The 25,072-nt window shown below is 36.6% G+C and overlaps 1 protein-coding gene across 1 annotated transcript in view; it reads left to right on the forward strand.

Annotated features, from left to right (window-relative positions):
• Window positions 1–25,072, forward strand: part of TBC1D32 (TBC1 domain family, member 32) — a gene marked incomplete at its 5' end in the record, with an annotated part of 64,027 nt that overhangs the window by 8,360 nt on the left and 30,595 nt on the right. Inside the window, 9 exons of the mRNA XM_010131108.1 lie at window positions 1,753–1,835; window positions 3,504–3,642; window positions 4,330–4,417; window positions 5,918–6,036; window positions 6,632–6,748; window positions 8,604–8,692; window positions 20,036–20,158; window positions 21,490–21,598; window positions 22,542–22,635. Of these exons, the coding sequence (XP_010129410.1) occupies window positions 1,753–1,835; window positions 3,504–3,642; window positions 4,330–4,417; window positions 5,918–6,036; window positions 6,632–6,748; window positions 8,604–8,692; window positions 20,036–20,158; window positions 21,490–21,598; window positions 22,542–22,635 (961 nt within the window). The remainder of the gene's footprint in view (window positions 1–1,752; window positions 1,836–3,503; window positions 3,643–4,329; window positions 4,418–5,917; window positions 6,037–6,631; window positions 6,749–8,603; window positions 8,693–20,035; window positions 20,159–21,489; window positions 21,599–22,541; window positions 22,636–25,072) is intronic.

Here is a 25,072-nt window from a genome sequence, read left to right on the forward strand (position 1 = left end):
GGGAAAGAGAATGGAACAGCTGTTCCTCTGTCAAACGCTGTATGCTTTTGTTATGATTAGAAATTTTTAAAATGCAGAAGTGAGGCAGAAAATACCAGAAGGAACGTGAATAGAAGAGAGACTTAAATTAGCAGCTTGTGGTATTTCTTACTGCTTATATATATGAATATTATAATGAAAGCATACGGTTTGATTGAAAATAAAATCTATTACTACTTACGATCATAATTACATTGGATTAAACTCTGTTTCTCATCAAAGAATGTTGGTTTGAAACTTATGTTCTTCCCTGTATTGAGAACTTGAGGATTTTACTGAATTAAAGAGTTCAGTTCACTTGGATCATGCTGTAATTTCCGTAACTCACCAATTTGTGTCTTTTTGTGCTTTCCTATTGCATAACCAGTCAGTCTGGAACTGACCTGTTACTCTGTTTGCTGTTTATCCTAGGCAGGCTGTTACACGCTTTTGATGAGCGCGTCAATTTATTTGCTCTGTAGCGCCACAGCATTTACATGTGGATGGAAGGCTTATTTGCACATTAAAATTCTCTTTTATGGTATAGAACATCAGTTAGACAAATTGTTTTGACACATACAACATAAGTAGGCAGAATGTGTTGAATTCTAAAAAATTATGATACCTTTAACAGACAAAATGCCATTTCCTCACGTGGCTTTGGAGGTCGTGTTGAGACTGAAGTGGAATCTACTTGTTCAGGACAGGAAAGTCACATTTTCAACTCCACCAGCTTGAGTGCTTTAAAAATTATTTTCTGTCATCCACTTTTAAAACACCCGCGGTTTATAAAATATTCTACCATTTGTGGTGTGGCACTACAAGCAGTAGTGGCAGTTTCTCAATGGCTGAACCAGTAATTTATTTCCTCCTATTTTTTACACATCTCCTGGGGTTTTAAGACTGGTGGATAAACAATTTTTTCTCTTGGTAAATTCTGGGACAGAAATTGTACAGATGATGATAAAAGGGGAACTTAACAGATCTAGGACAACTGACTAGTTTAATAGAGGAATCTTTTCTAGACTTACTAGGTCATGTTTATAAGACAGTAAATTAATGGTTGTTCATTTTCATTTGAATGATGCAATTTGCTTTTTATTTCTAGAAATGTAGAACAACTTAAATATTTCATCTTAAATATACAGTTTTTCTCACCAATTATTTCCAGATAGCCTTTAGATTAGAAACTCCGTCAAATATAAAAATATGTATATCTATTTATCTATGTCTGTAGCTCTGATTATATCATTACCAATACAAATAAATTTATAGAATTTATAAAGAAATAGAATGTGTTTTAGCAGAATTACTTGATAAATTTGGTATTGAGTTGTTGACTCCAGAGCTGTTGTTTCCACTAACTGTCACAGAAGTGGAGTAAAGAGTTGCTTTCCGATTTTTTTTTAAATACTGATTTTTGTTTTGGGAAATTCCAGTTAAAATGAAAAAAAAAAAAAGAATTTTTCATTTCAAGAAGTCTAATAATTTAAAAAAAGTACTAGCTTTGAAATGGTTTTGTACCGAAGGAAGAAATAAAAAATAAGCTTTTCTAGAAATTAAAAAAATGTAGCGGAATAGTGTATTGTGTGCCAAAGGCTAGACTACAGCCAGATCACTGTGGTGGCTTTTTTTTTCTTTAATACATAACAAGAGAATGGGCAAGATTTGGAGTTTAAAAATGGTGTAAATAAACATTTACGGAGATTCTTGTTTGTTTTTGTTATTTCACAGACAAGTTTGCTGTCAGAACGAGTACCTACTCTTGTAACTGGTGCTGACTCAACACCATCAATACGTCTAGAGTCAAAAAACAAGTAAGTTGATGTTTGATCTATGCACGTGCACAAGTATGAACACACACACACTGCTACTTTACCCACAGTTGAGGTGTCTTAGAGCCCTGTGCTTTCTGCCGAAAGCACAGTGGTAGCCACGGGAAGTGCAATCATCCCAGCATATGTCTCTGTGGAGTTCCAAAATTGTTCTTGACCTTTCAGGACTTTCTTGGCATACAGAATTATGTCTAATGTATGTAAAATTGACTTATAGTTCATTCGAACTGACTACAGAAATTGCTTTGAGGGAAATCTGAATTAGAAAGCATAGAACAAAATAGCTGTCAAGATTTTATCTTATGGCTTTGATATAGTGTTAGTTTAAAATGCTGTTCTGCTGAATGGTATCTACACCTCCCTGATAATTACGTAGTAAGATTGGCAGCATTCTGGCTGAAAGGCTGATATATATATATATATATAAAGTGAAAGGCATCCTTCCTTTTGTACTAAAACTTTATGTCTGTTTAACGGAACTTCATACGCACTAAGATGAGACATAGACAAATACTTGTGCGCCTGGAAATTGAGGGTGGTGGTGGTGTTAGTGCAGAGCGTAGTTAATTAAGTAGGTTCTTATTTATACTTTACTATAGAGTTTATGTATAATTTGCAAAGATACCTCAACAGTTATTACTCGTCTGTGGTGGTGGCTTGTGAACTGGTTATAACAACTGAAATGTAGCGGTATAAAAAAAATCTAGGGATACGAAGCTCTGACTGAGGAGGCTGTTATTTATCACCTCCATTGACATAAGCTACAATGTCATCCTAGCATCTAGATTTTCCATTAACCATGGAACAAGACATACTGATACATTTCTGTGTGAGATTTTTGCTTCTGAACGTGGCGTGTCAGGGATTCTGCAGGGGAAGTGATTAAGGTTGAGGGTAATGGTTGACTGCCACGAGAGAAGCTGTTCCTGGTGATAGGAGTAAAAAACAAGAAACGAGAGCTAGAAATGAGAATCCACTGAGCAAATGCTTTTAGAGAAGCAGAATCATGAGCCTAGTGATACGTGCTGGGGTGGGACCTAGGCAAAGGTGGTGTAATTGCTTCACTTTTCTTTTTAGGACATAGAATATTTTGTAGGGCAGAGGATGTCACCATACTTTATTCTTGTAATTGCTGTTTTTTCTGGCATGTCTGTAGGAAAAAAATTCAATTTGCTACTTCTAGTACACAAAGCTATTGTGTGTATATATAGCACCTTATTTTCATAATTCTTTGCTATTTTCTGGCAGCAGCCTTTACTTCCTCAAATGTGTATTTTTATTATTTCCTCATAGTGTTTTTACATTGAGAAATTCTGCGCCTGCTTTGCCAATTTGTAGTTACTACATAAACACTTTAATACTTGTTTAGAGTCAGATAGTAGCTCATAAATACATTTAAGGATGGCACAGGTCTTTTGGATTCCCTTTCTGTTCTGTGTTCCTACCTAATCTTAGTTTTGCCAGGATAAGTTTGTATGTTCATGCAAAATACGGTCTAATATATATTATAACTTCCTTAAATACTTTTTAAAAAATTACTGTAAAATAGAGTCCAGTGAATGAAGCGTTGCTGTTTTTCAAAATCAGAATTTGTAGTTTTTCTTTTTTCCTATGCGTATCTTTTTAATCACTATTTTGCTACTCTTGCAGTTTGTTATGGGAAGAGACTTTGTTAGATGCCTTGCTGAATTTTTCCGCCACTCCCAAAGGATTATTTCTGCTTCACAGTACAGGTGCCATGAATGACTGTGTGAATTTTATGGTCAACAGTTTATCAAAAAAACTCCAGGTAAGCATTACAGAGTCTATACATTTCTTTTTTTTAATGATTATAATAAAATAAACAAAAAAAGGAAATATTAAGAAAATAAATCCAGAAACCTTTTTGTCTATTTCTGCAAAAATGAATTTAAAATGTAGCATATCATCTTTGATTTTGGTGCCACACTCACTTAAGTTTGGAGGTTACTCATTTTCAGAATGTCAGACATATATTTAGGTTTTTTGGCTTCTTACTGTTAAGTTTTAAAAGATAGGAGAATTTTGTTTTTTTTCTTCCAGACTATGTTGGTAGGTGATGTTGAAATCTAGGTATGTTATACCATAATTGAAATGTAACCAAAAATCAGATGACGGGCATTTGAGGAAAAAAGAAAACCCAGAAGGTTACAGACATCCTACTGAATGTGTGCCAATAATGTTATAATACGCATGTTTTTATTCTTTGCTGATGTTGTATGTCTCAGCCATAGTATTTTGCCTTTAAATTTTGATAAGATACTTGATAAATATATTTGGTTTGGAATCGAACCCTGTAAGTCTGTAGAGGATAATGCCTGAGAACTGTTCAAATCTAACCATACAGTGGATTATATTCTGTAAACAGTTGTAGGAAAGATCAGTATTTAAGAAATCATTTGAGAGTTTCATTTCCTCTGAATAACTAACACTGTGCTTTTATGTTTGTTACTAACAGACAAATGAATACGAAGAGTTTGGTAACAGAGTGATTGTTACACAAATGGCAGCAACACCAGCAGGTGCAGCAGCTCTGCAGAGTTCAGGTGAATTGAAGAATGACATTATTGTGAATGGTGACATGCTCTAGTCTTGCATATTAGAAAAAGACGGTGAGAAAGATGTTAAAAAAATCAACTGAGTGGAATAATTACACACTGTTATCAGAGACTGCTTAAATATCTATCGATTTCTTCTTGATGGAAATTCATTCTTTCCAACTTCTAAGTCATTCACTTCTCTTGATGCAAGTTTTTTTCTTTTGTTCTTTACTTCATTGGTTTGGATTTCCAGTAGTTTCCTGGATGTATGTCTTTGAAGTATGTCTTTGAAGACACTTATATCTGTTAAAAAATAAATTGGTAACAATTTACAAGTGCTTATTGATCTACAGATCAGAATTAATAACTGTTAATGTCTGTAAGTTGTATGTAATTTTCCATGGTCACTGACCACTCAGAGCAAGAAGCTGCAAAGGCCTGAATGTAGCTGGTGCTCTTACACGATAGTGGGATGGAATTGAGGTGATCTGAATCATATGACAAGCCATACCACAAAGTCCCTGCAGGTTCATTCTCAGATAACTCATCTGTTGCTGTACCACCGGGAGGTCTAGGTAGTCGTTACGTTAAAACTAGAATATTGCCAATAAAGTAAAGCTACTGTCTCAAGTTACTAACGAGGTCCATCAGGTGCAAAAGTTGCAGACATTCTGTCTGAGCATCTAGAAGTGGCTGGTGTGTAATTCAAAAGACTTAACTGAAAGACTGACAGAAAGGCAGGAAAATTCTGCCAGTCAAGGAAACTGGTTCTTAGTTGCCTATTATTTCTGCCTCTGGGACCTCTCAGAAAGGAGAGAGCAGATCGACTTCAGGAGAAGCCCATCTGTCCTGTTTAAGGTTTTCAGCCAAGCTGCTTCTTACAGCCCTTGGTGTCAAAGAGAAATGGCAGACCAAAATCATTCAGCATTGTTTTTTCAGCCCTGAGGGGAGGTTGTGTAATGTACGTAAAGTTTGTATTAAGCCTGTAACTTACATCTGGAGGTTTCAGAGTTAGATGGCTAACCTTCCTCTTCTATTCTAATATTAAACATTTTAAATTCAGCTAGTAGTGCTTCTCTTAAAGTTTTTTTTCAGCCCTTAACTTTTCATTACTAATGAGTTGTTATAAATCTATATTTTTAAAATGATAGAGCCAATATTAGCTAACCCTTCATTTGTAGCTGTTCACTTGTTAAAGATGGTCAGCAGCTCATTTACATGGAAGATTCATAAATATCATCCCACTCTAGTATAATAGTCTTTGCAAACTGTTGCTGTAGATTTTTAGATTGAATACTGGCAGTCTGGTGTAGAAAGGCAGTTTGACTAAAGGATTGAGAATAGTGAGAGTGACCATCAGACACTCTGGCCTGTGAAATTCTAGTCCCCGATGTGGAGAATTTTGAGAATCTGAGTTAGAGTTGTGGTGTAAAATGCTTTATGAAATGAAAATTGTTTTTCTTATATTCTTGCCATTCTCATGATTAGAACAAAAATTTGTTTTAGGCTTTATAAAGGCACTTGTAACTGAATTATGGGCCCTTTTGGAGTGTGGAAAAGATGATTTGAGGATAACCCAACCCAAATATACTCCAGTTGACCCTATTGACCGAAGCTGTCAGAAGGTGAGAAATTACTTCATCTTCTGTAGTAGGATGGGAAAACAGTGCTGTATTTTAGATAGGATGATAGAGATACCTTTCTGTAAATTTTTAGTGCAACTGTACTGGCTTCTTGGCATGTGGGGCAAAATTAGTATAATATATTAGTCAAATGATGACAGTTTCGAAAGATTCTTGTGTTACATGGGAAGTCACAATGCCAAGGATCCATTAAAATCAATATAAAATAAGAAATAACAATCATGGCAAAAATGAAAGTCTTAAAGTGCTGGCCATCAGTTCATGTCTCTGATTACTGTAGTAGATCAGGGAGAGTGACATGTTTTAGAGAATGCTGTGTCTCTAGGTTTTAGAGCTATGTGACAAAGAAAATACAATTTTCAAAATTGCTTGTACAATTTGATGGATAATAGATAATACACAGACACTACTGCCCCTTTATATTATATAGACACCTGCCAGGGTTTGTAGTCCTGTTTTGGGCAGCTCTATTTATGTCAAGTTCATCTCATAAAGAAGGATAAGAAGTGGCAAATAATTGTTAATGTGTGCTTGGTTTTACTTAACTAATTAACACTTCCCTTTTTTCTTTCTCTAGTCTTTTTTGACTCTGATAAACTTGCTCACTTACCCTGCAGTTTTTGAGCTCCTGAGTAAACAAGATATACCAAATAAACCAATGTATTCACTCCGTGAAGTACCTACAGATATTATTGTAAGTATAGTTTTTATTTTGGAGGAAAAAGAAATACATGTTTAATGACATTTTTCTGAGAAAATGTTAATGTAGTAATAGTTCTTCTTACTGAAAGATTTGGAAATATTCTGCATTTCCCGCATATACAGCATGAGGGCAGTATGTGCACGTATCACTTCATGTTAACCTAAATTTTCATTTTCATACCTTAAAGATAATATAAAATTTGATTCCTAATTTAAAGGTCATCTTTCCTGGCTTCTGTTAGAACTGTGTTTTTTCCATGGAGGAAAAAAGTGACATACATAAAAAAAAAAGTGACATACATAAACACCTCTGTATGTGCATGCACTTACATTCTGGAAAATGTCTATACTTGTATTTTATGTAATATTGCTTTATCACACTATGTGTGGATTTAAGCAAAAATTTTTAAAAATCCAAAAACCTCAGGCTTTCTTGATAGCACAGATAATTCACACACAGAAAAAATCGCTAATTGGAAAGTTACTGTTTAAGATGTATTTTAGTCCTAAGAAAAAGTATCACCAGTTTTGTATTTACTATTATTTTGTATTAGTTCATCCAACTGCAATACATTTTTTTTTTCTCATCTGCAAAGCACAGGCAAATTTAGTCTGTGACCTTGAGGGGCAGTTAAAATCAGAGTTTTTCTAATGAGCTAGTGCTCTGAATTGCTATTGGTGATCTGGGTTGGTGATTTCTTAAGTTGCTTAGCCTTAAACCTCAAACAAATGTTGGTCTCTTCTCCTGAGTAACAAATGACAGCACAAGAGGAAATGGCCTCAAGTTGCACCAGGGAATGTTTAGGCTGGATATAAGGAAATGTTTCTTTACAGAAAGGGTTTTGAAGTATTGGAACAGGCTGCCTAGGGCAGTGCTGGAGTCCCCATCCCTGGAGATATTTAAAAGACATGTAGATGTGCTTAGTGACGTGGTTTAGTGGTAACCTGGCAGTGCGGGGTTAACAGTTGGACTTGATGAACTTAAAGGTCTCTTCCAACCAAAACAATTCTGTGATTCTGTAATTCTAAATCAATTGCTTGCATTACCAGTTTTATGAACAGCTTTGAGGTGCAAGTTGAATTCTTTTATTGTGAACTTCTAATAAGAAGTGCATTCTTCACAGCCTACAAGAACTTCGTCATCTGCTTCTTCTGACCATAGCTCAGCACTCTGTTGCTGAGATGGTAACATCAATGAATGTTTTATGCATATCTGAGTCTTTTGATGAAATCATTTCTTCGGAAGCAGTTTGGATATGCAGTGAACTAGAGGGGAAGATAATTAGGTTGGATTTGTGCAAGAAGTGGGAAGCAGCCACTGTCTATTACAGTGTCTATTACAGCCAGTGTCTATTACAGCAGATGCTGTAGGATGAAAGATGTAAGCCTCCACATCCAAGCCAAGCCTTACTACACTGAGGAGAAATGGCCATGTTTTGTTGCATGTAGTACTAACGAGAGTCAGAAAGGGATTATACTAAAAAAAAAAAAGATTTGCTCTTCTTTTCGTTAAAATAGATGTATATGCATTGCAAACATACAAAAACATTTTAACATTTTTCTTGTGGTTTGCTACTAAGAACTAGGATACTTGATATGCCAGGATCTTTTTGTATGTTTAGTGATTTTTTGGTTTTTTTTTTTTACTGAGAATTTTTTTTCCCCTAACATTCTGCATGGGTTTTTTTTACATTTACTTTTATGGTGGAAAGCTCCTCTTACAGAAATAATTTCAATGTGTGTTCCAACAATAGGTTTCACTTTATAGTAAACCTCCCTATGAAACTATTACGTGCATAAAATACCAGATCATACATGAATTTTTTACATTTGTATTCCTTTGGCAGGATATCATTGACAGGCTTATAATTTTGAATTCTGAAGCTAAAATTCATTCCTTATTCAGTTATGAACAATCACATATATTTGGTCTGAGGTAAGATGCTCAGTTTTTGTTCTCTGGTCACATTAACTAAATAGGATATGACATGCTTGGATGTGTTGCTTCTGATAAGATAACATTGTTTGGTTTTTATTATGCATGAAGGTGAAATTCCCCGTTTTATTTAACATAAGGAGATTAAATGAAAAATGGCCTACAAAATGAGAAGAGCGATGAATCTAATCTTATTACCTTGTAAATGGATATACTGTAATGTGATAAGCAGAAATAGAAATTGCATGTTGTTATTTTGTCTAGTTGATTGAAGAGAACGTGTAGTACCTCCATTGTAGTGTATAAAACAAAAATCATACCAAAATAATAACAAAGTATTTTTTACCATGTTTATATCTGGTTTGTCAAGTCTCGCTATACTTAAAAATATTTTTTAAAGTGTTGGTTTAATTATCACCAATTTTACCAAAACTTATTTCTAGGATAGTATCATTTGATCCCAGATATTTCTAGAACCTGAAGGAACACTTAAAATATGCTCATACTGCTATGCTCGTGTTTTGTGATATTAAGTGCTTTATTATGTTTTAACATAGAAATTAGTTTCTGCAGCCATTTCTGTTTTCCAAAGTCAAATACATAGATCCTTGAATTCACATTTTTGTTACTAACCTATTTTGTGTAAGTGAAATAAAAGATATGCTGGATTGTGCTTCATAGTATGGAATACTTTGATAACTCTTCTTAGGCAAGATAAAGCCTAACTGATGCAGTAGTGCAGTGTTAGCTTTCTGCAGATGTGCTTGTACTTTGATATCACAGTAAGAGTATTTTGTACTGTGTATGAATAACCATAATATACAGGATAATCTGCTGATAAGTGAAAGAACAGATTTCTCCTACAATGATATTAGGAACCCTTGGAAGGTATAGTTGAAAATGAATTATTTGGTCTGATTGCGTAAGTGGTTGACTCCTGTGCTGTAAGATGGACACTGGTACATAAATACATGGATCATGTGCTGAAGTGGTATTGAAAGCTTACAATATTTTTAAGAAGGCCTGCACCCTGTGAAGCAACAGAGCTACCTATAAGAACACATGAGCACTGTAACAAGCTCATATGTAATGAGAAAAAAAAAAGAAAAAATAAAAGAAGGTATAATGCTACGCAGATACAATGAGCTTTACAGTTCACTGCCATAATGACATTTTCTGCTGGATTGTGACAAAGTCAAGAAGCAAGTGAAAATCCAGTAAACCTACCAGATTTCAAGAAAAAGGTTAAGTGGTATTTTCAGTGTGGAAACCTGCTCATAAAAGTGGCAGATATCATAAGAATTAAGTAGTAATGCGATAAAGGAAAGATCTTAAAAACATTTAAATGTAATTTTCATATATGCTTCGTGCTCTGCAGGGACTTTTGGAATATCAGTGATACCTAGAACCTCACATTTAACATCACGTTTAACAGATTCGGTCTTTTTTGGGTTTATTGTTCTGAAGCCCTGTTCCTTTCCTCCCCGCCTTTCTTTGCCTTTCTTGTAAAAGAGAGGAAAACACAATTCTAGGGAATTTAATGTGGGCCTGTGCATACCACAGTTAGTGTAAGAGTGTGTTTTCTTATTGATTAAATGGCTTTTCATGAGCATGTGCAGCTTGCTGTACAAATACTTTTTGCAAGTAGTAGAGGACTGGTACATATAAGCCTTCTATTATGACTAATGTAACTGCCTCCACAAAGAGAATTTTTATTCTTACATAGTTATTCAAAGTTCCCTATTAAAATGATACCACAATTCTAGATGATTTTGGCATTTGTCATGGTTACTGTATTGTTTCCAGTATTAAGAATTTCAAGAAACCCTAGGCTATATTGTCTGAATGGGATATGTACACAGTTAATTTTAAATACCTTTTGAAGCCAAGCTCCATGAGTTTTTCTGTGAGCATTGCTGACTACAGACATCTGAGTTCTGTACGGTGAACCTTGCCTTGTGGAGTTGTTTTGTTACTTAACCAAATTCCATCAAGAGTACCAAATTCAGCAGCAGTTAGATCAAATAATATCAGATACTTAACAGATCTGAAAGGTTAGAAAGTTGATTAGAAAAAGCAAAGTTGATTAGAAAAAGCTGCTATGTAGAAATGAAATACTTAAATGTTTATGATAATCTGAACATTGAAAAATCGAGCAGTTTTGTGACTGATCTTGGTGAAACATTTGTCTAGAAACATTTCTTTCTGCTAGACTTAAAACCAGTGGTACAAACAAACCCACGTTCTTTTAATCATGCACAGATCTACACAGACATATACTTTATGTGTACATGTGGCTCGCCCAGAGGTGGAACCTCAGATCTGTTTAACCTCAGGTACACTCTGAGGTCCTGTAACCCGCTATTTTTGTTCTGAAGTGTTACCAGCTTGAATGTTAACCAAATTCTGCAGGTTAGAATTACATTTTTCTTTGTGTGTATCCTGTGCTTCAGTGATTGAAATTGTTTTGGTTACTAGCTGTGTAACTATTATAAAACTTAAAATATATAGGTATCTCCACAGTCTGTTTAATCCAAAACACACAGGTCTATCTCTTTCCTTTTCCCGCTCTGAGAAGCGGTGTGCACGCAGTAGGAATCAAGGGGAAAGCGCAGGGAAGCCAGAGATGGTTTTGCGTAGCCAGTATCTCTCAGTCTATAAAGAATGCTCCCTAGAGTGCATTCATACAGACTAGGTCCTGCGTCATCAAGGTAAAATACTCAGTTCCACAGCATAGAATAGCCTAGTGTGAAGTGGGGTGGGTGGGTGTTTGTTGTTGTTGGTTTTTGGTTTTGTGGTTTTTTTTTTTTTTTTTAAATCTTAACCTGGAAGTTTCTCAGCCTAGTAGTATTCTTCAGTAGTTTCACAGGCACTGATCTGGTATTCTTTGCAGCTATCGTGTGCTTCTAGGATGAGGTTTATTTACATGTTCATCTCTTTAAACTCATTTGGTAATCAAAGAATCTTAAAGGTTTTGTCTGACCAAAACAATTCTAAGATCATCAAATCCAAATTATTAGGTATCAAAGAGAAACTTTAGTCAAGAAGTTGGAGATAGGAAGAATGGAAGTATTACAGACAATTCCTAATTTGTGTATAGAAAGAATTCAAACTGTCAGTTCAACTTTGAACTTCAAAGCAGATTTGTACTTACTTAGAATCCAGAAGTCTCTCCATCAACCAATATTGGTTGATAGAAGAACACTGAAGGCTGTCTCAGCCACACTTGAACAGGCTGAAAATCTGGATGCACAGGAACAAACACAGAAATTCTCAGTAGTCTCTTTGTTTTACAAGGTTCTGAACTTGAATTGCCATCAGAGCACACACCTCAGAGAAAGGAGGTTCACAGCAGTGGTTAAAGTAAGTTTTTAACATACTAAACACAAAGGATATTCTTAATTTAATGATCAATCAGCTTTACTTCTCTGATAGAAGTGTACCCATTGATCTTAAAAGTTACTGGAGATGAGAAAGAACAATTTTCATAAAGGTGTGACACTTCACCACCTCCCTTTAAAGGCCAAGCTCTTTGAGTCTCAGTAACTTGCATTAACAAAGGAATTAAGTAGACAGCGGTAACATACTTTTTCTTTCAGACTGATGAATTATACGGTATCAAGGCAATTTATCTAGTATTTCAGTACAGTGAATACAATGAGTTGTGAGTTCTCTACAGCCTGCCAAGAAAATATATGCATAAAAGGTTTTCAAAGCTTTTCCCTAAAGCATGATTCAGGCATTTACATGTTGCTGTTCTCTCTATTCAGAAACTGAGTTTTCTGTGAATGTTAGCCACACTAGGTTGTCAGCTGGAGTAAAGTGTGGCAAAGTAGCAAATTGTTACCTGCAGTAACCAAACCCAATCCCTAAAAAGTATCAGTACTCCAGAATAAATTCAAGATAGTCAGTGTTGGCTTGAATAAAAAACAGGAGGACAAACAGTGTTACTGGGAATAGGCATAGACTGTGGGCAGTGGGAAGGGACCAGAGTTGGCCTAAACGGAGCTTTTTAAAAATGCCCTCAGTTTGAGAGTCCAGTTATAACACAATAGTGTTCCTGGAAAAATGTTGTGGGGTTGTTTTTTTTTTGTGGTTATATAATAATGTGGCAGTAATAGGCATCTGAATACTTAAATGAAAAAAACCCACCCACCTTTCTGTCTTTGGCTACCTTATGTATATACATGCCACTATCAATTTTTTTCCTTTATTTTCCCCAGTGGCTTATTTTGTCCATAAGTCAATAAAACTACTAAGTATTGTGAGGTCAAAAAGTCTTTTCGATGTCAATCTGACCCAGAAGGTTCTGTAAGCCCCGCACTTGTCTGCTGAAACAACTCATGCTAGTGGGAGCCAAGCATAAGGACAACAGTCTGTTCAAGGGCTTGGTTTTCTGCAGGAAAATACCTGCAAAACTCTGAGAGGGAAATACTTTTCCTTCAGATATGCAAATTGGGACTGCTTAATTTTTAAAGACAGAATGCGCTTGGTCAGCATTAGAGATATCTGAGATAACCTCGTTTGCAGAGTTGTAATTTGAACTGCAGTGAAAGATAGGTTTATTTTAGGTCCATGTAAGGTAAGGCTGAAAAGGAGTGTTTATTATAGAACTCCGTGTGAATCTTCTAAATGCATTTACATTTCTGTGGAGTTATAGAAAATTGTAAGTACTAGTCTTAAGTCACATGTCCATCAGTATCAGCCTCAGGATTGTAAAGCTTCAGCTAAAAAAGGAATATTGGCTTGTTATTTTCAGATTTGTATAATAAATATTTTGACATTGTGGAGTCACTTTTTTTGGCATGTAAAATATCATGATGAGTGGGGTTTTTTTATTTTCTTGTAATGGTGATGTTCTTACTTGCGGAATGGGTGCAGAAGATGATAAAAATGCATTGTATCTATTTCTGTTGCCCTACAAAACCAGTGAGAAGGATTTAGGAAAGAGAATTTAAATGGCTTATGCTATACGGACACCAAAATCAATTGTCACTCCAGTGAAATCCAGGTGAATGAAACCCTACAGGAGCTAAGAGATGAGCAAGCATGCGACAGGCAAGAGACAGCTTGGTGGGTTTAGGAAACATGGATAAACACCTGTGCATCCTTTTCTGTTGTGTTTTCATTTGCATTGTAAACACCCCCTCTTATATATAATTGCATTGTAATAATGAGGTAGCTTCAGCGTCTGAAATAATTTATTCCCTTAATTGTACTTACATTATGTGTATTGTTAATTAAGAGAACGTGTGATTTTAATGATTGCAACACAGTGGAAGGAGCATTAATTATCTCGTTTTCTAAAGGTAGAAGATACGAATCCTGATCAGTCTTTTTTCTTGGGTCAACATGTAATTTAGATTTATCCCCTCTTTCTCTTTATTAAAAACCATTATTGAGTAGCAGAAGCTTTTTGAAAATGTTTGCTAATTCTTTAGTCTCATTCATTGTAAATTGAAACAAGATTTTTTATTAAAAACTGGTGTTAAACAAATGCAGTTTCCCCTTTAGAAAATGTGATGTTCTTTCATTAGTTTCATCTTTTTCATCTTCCTTGCAGAGACAGAAACTGTAACCTCTTGCTTTCCACATTTCTTTGTTTTAATTACACTGTTGTAGCCCATGAACACTGTTGTCTAATGCTACTGATGAATCTTTTGATTACTAACATTTGAGTGACTGGCTTGCAACAACATTCATCATGGTGATGGCTGGATGCACTGAAGAAACCCTTTGCATGCCACATGAGTCCTGTGGCATTCAACATGCTTCCGCTTTGTGAATGGAGGAAAGTCATCTTCCTAGAATTCTTGCTCTCGAGGGGAGAGAGGAGGATGGTGAGAGAGGGGATGAGTTGACTCTGACAGTAGTTATTTCTTCCTCCAAATCTACCAGATTTGAGTTCTTATGGTGGAAGCATGAAAGATTGTGTAGTGCTCCAGTCATTTTCTACTGAACCTTCTTCAATTAAATAGGGAGAATTGATTGAGTTAGTTAATAACCCATTTTCTATTATTCTAAGTGTGGTTTCTGTTTGGTAAGTGATAGACAGCTCTTTGGAAATGAACCATTTCCTTCCAACTGTGCATGCTGGATGAGCATGAGGGAAGAGACTTCTGGAATAGTGATCCCTGGAGAGTCCAGTAAATCTTTGACCCCTGTTCAATAATCCAAAGGTAAAAGAGGATGGAGTCTGCATTAGCAGTGATGGAGATTTGCAACGTGATGATGTTGGCACCCTTCCATATCATGTAGTTTTATAGTTAATTCATTTTTTGTTACTTTATATGTTAATAGGAGTTTACTTACATTCATTTAAAACAATTTGTAATTAATAGGAGCAGCAGATTCTCTGGTAGGATTATGTCACTTATTTGTTGATGTTTTTTCCTTTACTTCCCTGAGGGGAATTAAAACACTTCCTGCAATTTAAAATCTGTTTCCCTTTGGGTCCTGCAGGCTAGCAAGTGATGCTCATGAAAAACATTTTTGTTTAGCTGGAGAAATTCTTTTACCATTAGAAATCACATTACATGTGATTTGTAAGTCCATTGGGTAGCTAAAGTGCTGTAGGTGCTCTCTTGAAAATCTTTTCATGTGGAAAACATTGTAAGGAATACATCAGTCCCTGAGTTTTCTTACTGGGAGAAACATGACTGAGGTAATAGCTTCTAGTGCCCCAGGCTTTGGAGGTGTGACTTAGCATGTTGATAAATACCCTATCTGGAAGATTTCATATTTTTGAAAGCCACTATGAGCGTTTCCTTCAGAGGAACAATAAAAAGCCTTGGTTCTATAGAAGGACCACATGCAGAAGCGCATTCTCTCTGCTTGTTATTAATGCCCTTTGTTAGCGTGCAAAGGCAGCAAGCCATTTGCCTTTGTCTACTGGTCTGTCCCACTTGGTAGTAACTGCCACTCGCTGTTTGGATCAGAGTTCTAAGTGGAGCTCAGGCCACTGCTCAAAGCATAATAAAGAATAAATCAAATTGATAATGTTTTGAGGCTTTCCCCTGTGGTGACAACACTGGAATTACTTACTGAAAATTTTGCTTTGAGTCTCTCTCTCAAAAAAAAAAAATTGCATATTCAATTAGCAAGAAGAGAGTCCTGCTATTGCAAAGAGGTTCCTGTCCTTTTTTTCTTTCCGCTTATGTTTGTAACAGATTTCTGGGAGAGAAAGACAGACCTTACCTTGTCCCATAGCTGAGCTCTCTACCAGTGTCACGCTGAATACTTCGCAGTGGCTTGAATCAGCTATGCCTGTATCTACAGAAGGCAGTAACTGCCAGCCAATAGAAAACTTTTTACCAAAGACTAGTTTAGCCCTCCGCTTTGAGGTCACATAAGGGAACACCTTATGGACAGCGGCGTGGACACAAGCATTTCAGGTTTGATTTGCCATTCCACACTGCTGAACACATCTGTTACTGAGATTGTGGTACTGTTAACTTTGGAAGTGCTGGTTTCTTTTTCCCCTTTTGCTCATAGCATGACATTTCATCATCTTTTGCTGGGACTGTGTACTGGCTGGGATGGAGTTAATTGTCTTTGTAGCAGCCCACATGGTGCCATGTTTTGGATTTGTGACTAAAACAAGATGGATAACAGCCCATGTTTTGGCTGATGCTGTGCAAGCACTGCTGAGCAGCAAGGTTTTCTTTTCTTCCCCACTCCCCAACAAGCAGTCCAGAGGCATGGAAGAGCTTGGGAACACAGCTGGGGCAGCTGAGGGATGTCCCATAGCATACAACATTGCACTCAGCAATAAAAAGAGTCTTGCAGTGGCCATTGCTGGGAGACTGACCAGGCACTGGTCTGCTTGTGGGAGGTAGGGAGTGAGTGAGCAAGGAGGTGGGTACTTAGTTGCTGGCTGGTGTCAACCCACCCCAGACTCTTACAGCTACTGTATCCCAGAACCGTATCTTACATTTTCCACTGCCAGCTGAGCATTTGCAGGCATACCTGAAGTGAGTCAGAGCATCACATTGGCTTTGGAAGGAATGTGTGTTACGAAAGTGAAGGAGAGTGGTCTATGGGACTGTAGTGGAAACTGCAGAAGACTGCAAATACGTTTATCATAATAAAGGTGGTGTTTGAGAGGAGTATGATTTGAAGTTGGTGGGGGAAGACAGCTGAGAAAATGGGAATATAGGGAACATCATCTTATTTTGTGTTCTTAAAAGGAACTCAGAGAAAATATATAGAAATATGATAATAAACTACCATCATAATGGGTGTTTTTAGCAACTCAGAGAAATTCATAGTTGGCTTAATTATATTATTTTCAGGTGGAAACATTTAGAGAGGCACCATAAAATTGAACAAGGTTTTTTTTTTGAGCAGCTTTAATTATTTAGTAGCTGGTTTATATCCCGTGAAGGACCTTCTGTTCAGCTGTAATTACAGAAGTCATTATGATTCCACTTAGCAAAGCCAAGGAGATAGTCAGTTTACATAGGTACACAAGTACTAGTTATCATGCCTTCTTTCACACTAGGAATCCCTACAGTAAGGGAATTAGTCATGAAATTATAGTTGAAGGGAGAATCTAGGGAGCACCTTCCAAGACAGACAGGGATGACATAGGACAGAAAATGCAGAATTCAGAAAATTAATTATTATTACCATATTTTCACAGCTATTTCTGAACTTCTTTACAATTACTGTTCTGTGAAGTAGTGCATTCAGATAACCATTTATTTTACCTGTATTGCAGTTTCTTCCTGGGAATGTGGTATGTCATCTTAGTAGTCTTCACAGAATTACAGAATCAGGATTGAAAGGGAGATGAACATGGTGGTCAACTGCTCTGCTCAAAGTGTGTTCGACAGAGCATTAAGCAGGGCTGTGTCCAGTCTAGTTCAGAGTATCTCTAAGGCTGGTGGTTCTGCAACATCTCTGGGCAATTTGTTCCGCTGTTTCACCACCATTGAAGTGTGTTAAAGTGGAATTTCCTGTGTCTCAATTCATGCCCATTGCCTCTTGTCCTTTTCATGGGGTGTCACTGAGGAGATTCTGGCTTTTTCTGCAAACCCTACTGTCAGGCATTTGTACACATTGACAAGATCTCCCCTGAGCCCTCTCTTCTCCAGGCTGAGCAGTCCCAGCTCTCTCAGCCTTTCCTCATAAGAGAGATGCTCCAGACCTTTCATCAGCTTTGAGGATTCTCTCCAACATGTCCATGTCTCTCTTGCACTGAGGAATCCAGACCTTGTCAGATGGCCCAAACCGTTAATCCTCTCTGTGGTCTTCTGCTGGACCTGCTCCAGTGCGTCCATGTCATGCTTTTACTGAGGACCCCAGAAGTGGACCCAGCACTCCAGGTGTGACCTCACCAGTTCTGATAGAGGGGAGGGATCATCTCCCTCGCATGACCTTCTGGCAGCGCTCTTCCATACACAACCCAGGATTCTGTTGGCCTTCAAGGGCGTGTTGCCGTCTCGTGTTCAACCCATAGTCCACAAGAACCCCCAGGCCCTTGTCTGAAAAGCTCCTTTCTAACTCATCAGTCCTCAACCTTTACTCTTACTAGAGAATTTTCCATCCCAGATACAAGACCTCACATCAAAGCTTGTCTTCCAGTTTTCAGCAACATTTAAGCTGGGAATTCTCTCTTCTGCTTTAAAAATGAAATTTGAAAATCTATCTCAAAAAGATATGCTTTGGCTTTGTTATATGTGTCGAGGCTTTATACCTTTGATAAGCATGCACTTCTTATAGATAAGATACTGAGCTGGATGGTATACACACTGTAAAATGTGATTTTTATAGTTTCAGACTTTAGTCTATACATTAATGACTTTGGAAGGTAAATCAGTGGTGTGTTACCTTTAACCAAGTATCTGTACTTCACTGATGGTATTTTTAAATGGATTTTTCTGTGAAGATGAAAATTTCATTTGAATGCCCCAGCAGAGGCTGCCCATTTAGATCTGGCATATTTTGTTCGTTATCCTGCTATTATCCCTTCTACCCAATTTTATTTGATATGGTTTGTTTTATTTTTTTGCTCTGCCTTGTATACCAGAGATGCTACAAGCATTCTCAGCTGTCAGTTTTCTCCCAAGTGTTTTTGAACTGCTGGAAACAGGTTCTTTGCCATTTAAAGTCATCATATGTAACAGAAGAAATGGTCCATCTTCATAAGGGTTTCAGTGCTCTTTTTGTGGATTTTTCTTCGATGTTATGATAAAAAAATTATAGTCGAACTGTCATTTCTTCTTCTGTAGTTTAGAAAAGTACGGAGAACAAATCAATGTCAGGAAATAGCTGACATGAAATAAAACTTGAAGACTGAAACTGAACAGATCAAGTTATATTAATGGTAGTTGCATGGAAGCAAATAAGCATTGACTAACAGACTACAAATTTCAAATAATATTATTCTCTAGTTCATATCAAGTCTTATGTGAATGCAAACTATAATGCTGATCAGACTTAATTTACATTGTATTTTATGACTCTGATAAAACAGAAAATAGAAACAGCAACATGAATGTTTAGGCATATTATTTGCCATGATCAGGAAGCCTTCAGTGAAATTATTCTGTTTCTGTGTTAAGAGTGAACAGATTAGTTAAAAAAAAAAAAGGGGAATATTATTTGGATTCCCTACATCTGATTTACATGAAGTACCTTGGGGTACTTTCACTGTTAATTTGCCCTCAAGTTATAAAGGAAAATTGTATATAATTTGTTGCTATGTGCTCTTGTGATTATTAATTTCATTTACCATTGTTCTGTGTTTCTCTGGGGAAAAAAAAAAATCAAAATGCCCCAGCAGATTTGTTTGGTTTATTACATGTTAAAACTTTATTGCTTTTGAACTGCGTTAAATTTGATTATACAGAAGTGCTTAAAACCTTGTTTTCTAGAGGAAGGATGTATTTTTATCTCACTTCCTTCTCCCACTTCGGACAGCCTGGTTCAGAGTTGTCTTACCACCCTGTTACTGTGTAATTTCTTCGCATGTCACATGCAATGTCTTCTTAAGCCTGCGTCGCTCTTGTTAGTCTATTATAGAAACTTAAAAGCAGACTGAGCAGACCAGTGGATGTTCTTCGGGGTGTTCAATCCACGAGAAGAATCTGTTGAGAACCATTCCCTATGTGCTCAGGTGGCCTGTGCCACCTGAGTGGCTAGAAAGTCGGTAAAGAGTGTTCCTGACCCAGTTCTGACTGAGTGTTTTTCAGATGCTTCAGGGTTGTTGCTTGTTGTTTTTTGTTTGCGTGTTTTTAATTTCCAGTTTGAGGTCTCATAAACACGTTCACCTCGGTCTTACTCTGCAGTACTGTTTTCCTGGTTGATGTGCCATCATTTCACTGTGTCCTTCTGCAGGCTGTTAAATGTGCTGTGCTGTGAGCTCAACACCCTCCTGCTCCTGGAGACTCGGTATAAAGTGTCACAAGTTTTGCTGACTGCCCAGGAGGAAAACGTCACAGAAACTTCAGAAGGACCAGGGTAAGGAGTGACTGATGGAAACATCGTTTTAACTATCAAGCTTTTCTCCTGAGAACAAATACATGAGTATCTTAGTGGCTTTAAACATAAAATTCTCTCACTGAGGTTGGCTTCTGATGTATGTAAGTTTTCTTACGTGCAGGTTTGTCATCAATCTAAATTACAAAGACAACAGTCTTGTTCTTTCTCCCACATCCACCTCAGAAGTGTTAGAAATAAAAAAAGCAAATACTTTCTTAATTTTTATTTGTATTACTCTGAAGTTATTTCTTTAAAAATGGAGTATAAAGTTTGTGGTTGCTAATATGCCTTTATTTTTATTTTATATCATTGTTTTATGTATATAATATAATAATAGAGTATTGTTTTAACGTTTGTAAATTATTGTACTTTGGTTTTTTGGGGGGTTTGGGTTTTTAAAATTTCTTATAACTTCGTTGACTCTCCAAAGTCTCTGACTTTCCATTGCTGACTTCTAAACAAAAATTGCACAATGCATCCTTTCAAAAGGAACAGCATATTTTTTGGGACAGAAGTGGACAGTCATTTAGTCACAGATGTTTTATCCTTTCTCTCATCATGTTGCATTTTAAGAGCTTCCCTTTTACTATTAGCTGTATGGAACCAGTGCACAGTTTTAATCAAACACTACGGGAGAAATCTCAGCAGTTATAGGTCATTGTTATTTACCATCGGAGGATGAAACCTGTATTTCCTTACTAAGGAAAAAACGATTATTAACTTGGTGTGTAAAAACTGATTTTTATTACTTTTGAAAAACTTTGTACCTTGGGCTACACAGTGACTTCAGACAGCAAGCTGGCTGCGAGTTATGAATGACTCTGCTTAATTGTGACGGCAGGAATTTGCTGGTAGGCCAAATAAGGAGCAAATTTTGATGGTCCATGAGCTTCTCTGCCCTAATGTGGGCACAACATACCTTGTGAAGCTTTCTACTCTGAGTCCAGTAGTGGCTCAGATGTTTCCAGTCAGCAGTGGGAAGTAAGAACTTAGGATAATGCTTGCAGACATCTCAAAATACTTCATGTTTCTGTTTATTTCTTGATGCTTGTGTGTTTTCCAGGTTGTTGTTTTGTGTATGGCTCTCAATGTATTTTTTCTTGCTCACTAAAGTTTTCTGAATTAAATGGTAAATCAAAGTGATTCTGATTTTTTTTTTTTTCATGTTTCTGTTTATTTCTTGATGCTTGTGTGTTTTCCAGGTTGTTGTTTTGTGTATGGCTCTCAATGTATTTTTTCTTGCTCACTAAAGTTTTCTGAATTAAATGGTAAATCAAAGTGATTCTGATTTTTTTTTTTGTTTTCTCCAGAGATTTTATAATTGATGGTCTTTCTGTGGAGAGGAACCATGTTCTTGTAAGGATAAATACGATTGGAGGACCGCAGGAACGGATTTTGCCTTCAAGAGTACTAGATAAGGTTAGAATCTAAAATGTCACAGTTTCAATTAATTGAACGTTTTTGCTGATAACTCAGCATGTGAAAAATTATTTAACATTAAGAAATACCAGTCCATCTTTATCCTTGTAAAGGGCTAATGTGTTTTAAAAGCGATACATTGAAAAAAACACATTGTTCCCACGATCTAGGCATTGGCCTGTGCCTACGAAATAGCTCGTTCAAGACAAGGTGTTTATATTGATCCATGTTAATGTTACTTTTTCTACTATAAAAATGAGTGCAATCTTTTTTTTTTTTTTTTTTTACTTTTATATACCTCTGTTTTCTTTATTGGCTTTCCATTTGTTATACCTTCCTTTTATTTCATATTTTTTCCATGCAGTATCTAATACCTGGAGCTTTCATCGATGTTCTTTGTGTTTTTTGTTTTTACTTTTATATACCTCTGTTTTCTTTATTGGCTTTCCATTTGTTATACCTTCCTTTTATTTCATATTTTTTCCATGCAGTATCTAATACCTGGAGCTTTCATCGATGTTCTGACAATACAGTGTTTGTTAAGCAGCTCTTTTAAATGTGCTGCTTCTCACTGGGTATCAGTCTCATAAAGGTGAAATACAAATTACTGTCAGCACAGCAAAGACAACTTGATCAATGTATAAAACAGGAAATACAGTTTTGTGGTTTTTTTTTTATTTTTATAAAAATTACAATTTTCTTTTCGGTTGAAAAAAAATAAACTATAGAATCAAAACCGTCAGTGGTATATACCAGAAAAATTCTGAGTCAAATGCTGTTTTCATTTTCTGTCCTTTACCTACAGAATATCTCACTGCTAATTTTAGTATCAAATCTAATTGTGGTGCATAGGCTATAATTCTGGGAACTTTACTTGTGTGTTAATTGAGCCAATTATATTAATTCTTCTCCTAAATTAATGTCTTTCTGGTCCTGTTTCTAGGGCAGTGATCTGTATCCTTGGCCAATGTTTTCATCGCTCCCTTTGCCAAAGTGTTATCTTGCAGAAATTCCTGGGAAAGCTGAACTCAGACGAGGTACCTACAGAGCGCGCAAACAGCGTAGATGTCAAACAAGCATCTCTGCCAATTTTTAATTTTTCTCTCTCCCTCCACCTCAACCCCCCCAGCCTCCCCTCCCTCCCCCCCAGATTATAATCGTGTAAGTACTGAAGGAGTTTTTGTTGTTGGCTGCATTTGTAGCCAGATAAGTTGGTTGGACAGTTGCACAAAGCCTGATAAGCAAAACCAATCTGCAAAGCTCCGTTTAGTAACCTAATTCTTATGCAAACTTCAAGAGTAACCTTTTGGCTTGTCTCAGGTGGGTGACTCATGAGATCCATTTCTATCATCTCTCCAGTAACTGAAGCAGGACGGTGTGGTTAAGCTACAGATTTTTAGACACTATTTTCCTGATTCAGATCCCTGTGTTTACAAAGCTCGGTGGGCTGTGAAATAGACACCGATTAGGGTAGTTGGTTTCCACATCGAACATCAGTGTGGAGTGCGGGCTGACTGAAGAATCCTTTGAAGAACTATTTAGGCAGAGAGGTTTAATTCATACAGAGAAAGTGTTTAAGGTTTTAGTTTAGACAATGCAAAAGAACCTTATGAATGGTTTATAGTAAGTAAATAATTCTTTGTATTTTTTCATGTTTACTGCCTCCTTGAGATGTTGTTATTTGAAATTATTTGTAAATTTCCTTAGCAGAAGAAGATTTTTCGAAAGTGGTAGAAATTCTGCATTAACTGCAGAATACAAAATAGTCTGTTTATAAAAAAAATAGAAAAAATTAAAAGAAAAAAATTAGAAAAAAACTAGAAAAAATTAGAAGAAAAGGTGATTCCCTTCTCTGACAAGAGAAAGGCCATGTAGGAAAACAAAATATTGCAAGTGTTCTATTTCAGTTCTTGTTTAAAAAAATATATATTTTCCTACCAAATTCTGAATATCTGATTTGCCCAACTGAAGTTTTCAGGATCTGTAAGTTATTTTAAAAGAAAGCATGAGAATGAATAGATCAGTAGTGAAAGCATGAAGTTCATAAATTACTCTTTCCAGTGCTTGGAAAAAAATAAATCGGAAGCATGAGTAGAAGATGGGAATATCTGAACTGTGTTCTTCAGCACTATGGTATAGCGGTGCTAGGAGTGCTCTTTCATAGGATAGGTTAAAAATACAATTACGAGAAAGATCTGTGAGTCACATTTATACAAGACAGAAGATGATCTTTGTCATTTGAAGGTGGTGAGTCCTTGGGTGGAGCGCTTCGAGCACGGGCACTGCAGTATAAGGAAAATAGCTACATTTGGGGGATGGACTTGATCTTAAAAATCTTTTCCAACCTGAATGATTCTATGATTCTAGAGCACAGCTATAGATAGCGACACTGAAATGTGGTAAGTGGTTATAGATTGAAATAATTGGAAGTGGATGATGCTGAAAAGACAAGTCATGCAAGTTCCTTAGTATGTTAAAAGATTGTTCTCTGTGTCCTTGTGCAGCAGAAGGAATAGTTGGCTTACTTGGTAATAAAGATTTGTCACAAAATAATAAAAAGAATACTAGTAGGTACCTCTGAAAGTTGTGAAATCATCACTGGAGGTTTTAAGAACAACTTCTTTGATGTGGATATTCAGAATTCATGTTGTGTGTTACACAACTTGCTCAGAGGTTTTAAAAATGGTTTTGACAAATACTTGTTAAATTTTAATTCCGCTTCAGTGGAAGGAGGTGGTAAGGAGGGTTCACACAGACTTCTGAATGACAAGAGTTCTACAGCCTTCACCAAAGATCGAAGGCCAGCACAATGTTTCTGTTACTCCCTGCAGCTGTCTGCGTTCAGATTTCGTGCCGTGGTGTTTCGTTACATAACCTGCGTGGTATCATCCCTGTCCTCTCTTCCTTTTTCTGTTACGTGAATAATTAGGACTACTAGATTCTCAGTACTGTTAAAGAATGTACAGTTCTATTCTGTCTGTCCTGACCTTGCCTCCACTCTTACTACACAGGGGACATGGACACCTGAAGAGAATTGTAATTTTTCTGTTTCCTTGGTAAATTGGTCCTGTGTCCATCACATCATTGTAATATCTGCTGTGAAAACATAACCTTGGTTGATTTTTTTTTAATGTATCTATAGAACATATTGGAGATGGTGGGGCAGAGCAGGGGACAGACACAGATGTGCACTCAGATATGATATGCTGTCTTTGAACATGTTTCTCTTCTGACCCTTCCTTCTGGTGGAGTTGAAGGGTAGATGCAATAACAGAACCTTTGTTTCCCAGGGGTGTCTCTCAGCTAATGGAAGTTCCCTTTCTGAGTGCAAGCTGAAACTAACTCACTGAGTATTTTGGAACTAGTATGGCTGTTGCTCACTGAAAAGATAATGTACTACTGAAGTCAGGGACCAGGAAGCTTCATTTCCACAGCTCTAGACCCCACGTAGCCTGTGACATGAAAGTGTCATGG

The sequence above is a fragment of the Buceros rhinoceros genome, unplaced genomic scaffold (genome assembly GCF_000710305.1).
Source record: "Buceros rhinoceros silvestris isolate BGI_N320 unplaced genomic scaffold, ASM71030v1 scaffold12912, whole genome shotgun sequence".
Taxonomy (NCBI): Eukaryota; Metazoa; Chordata; class Aves; order Bucerotiformes; family Bucerotidae; genus Buceros; species Buceros rhinoceros.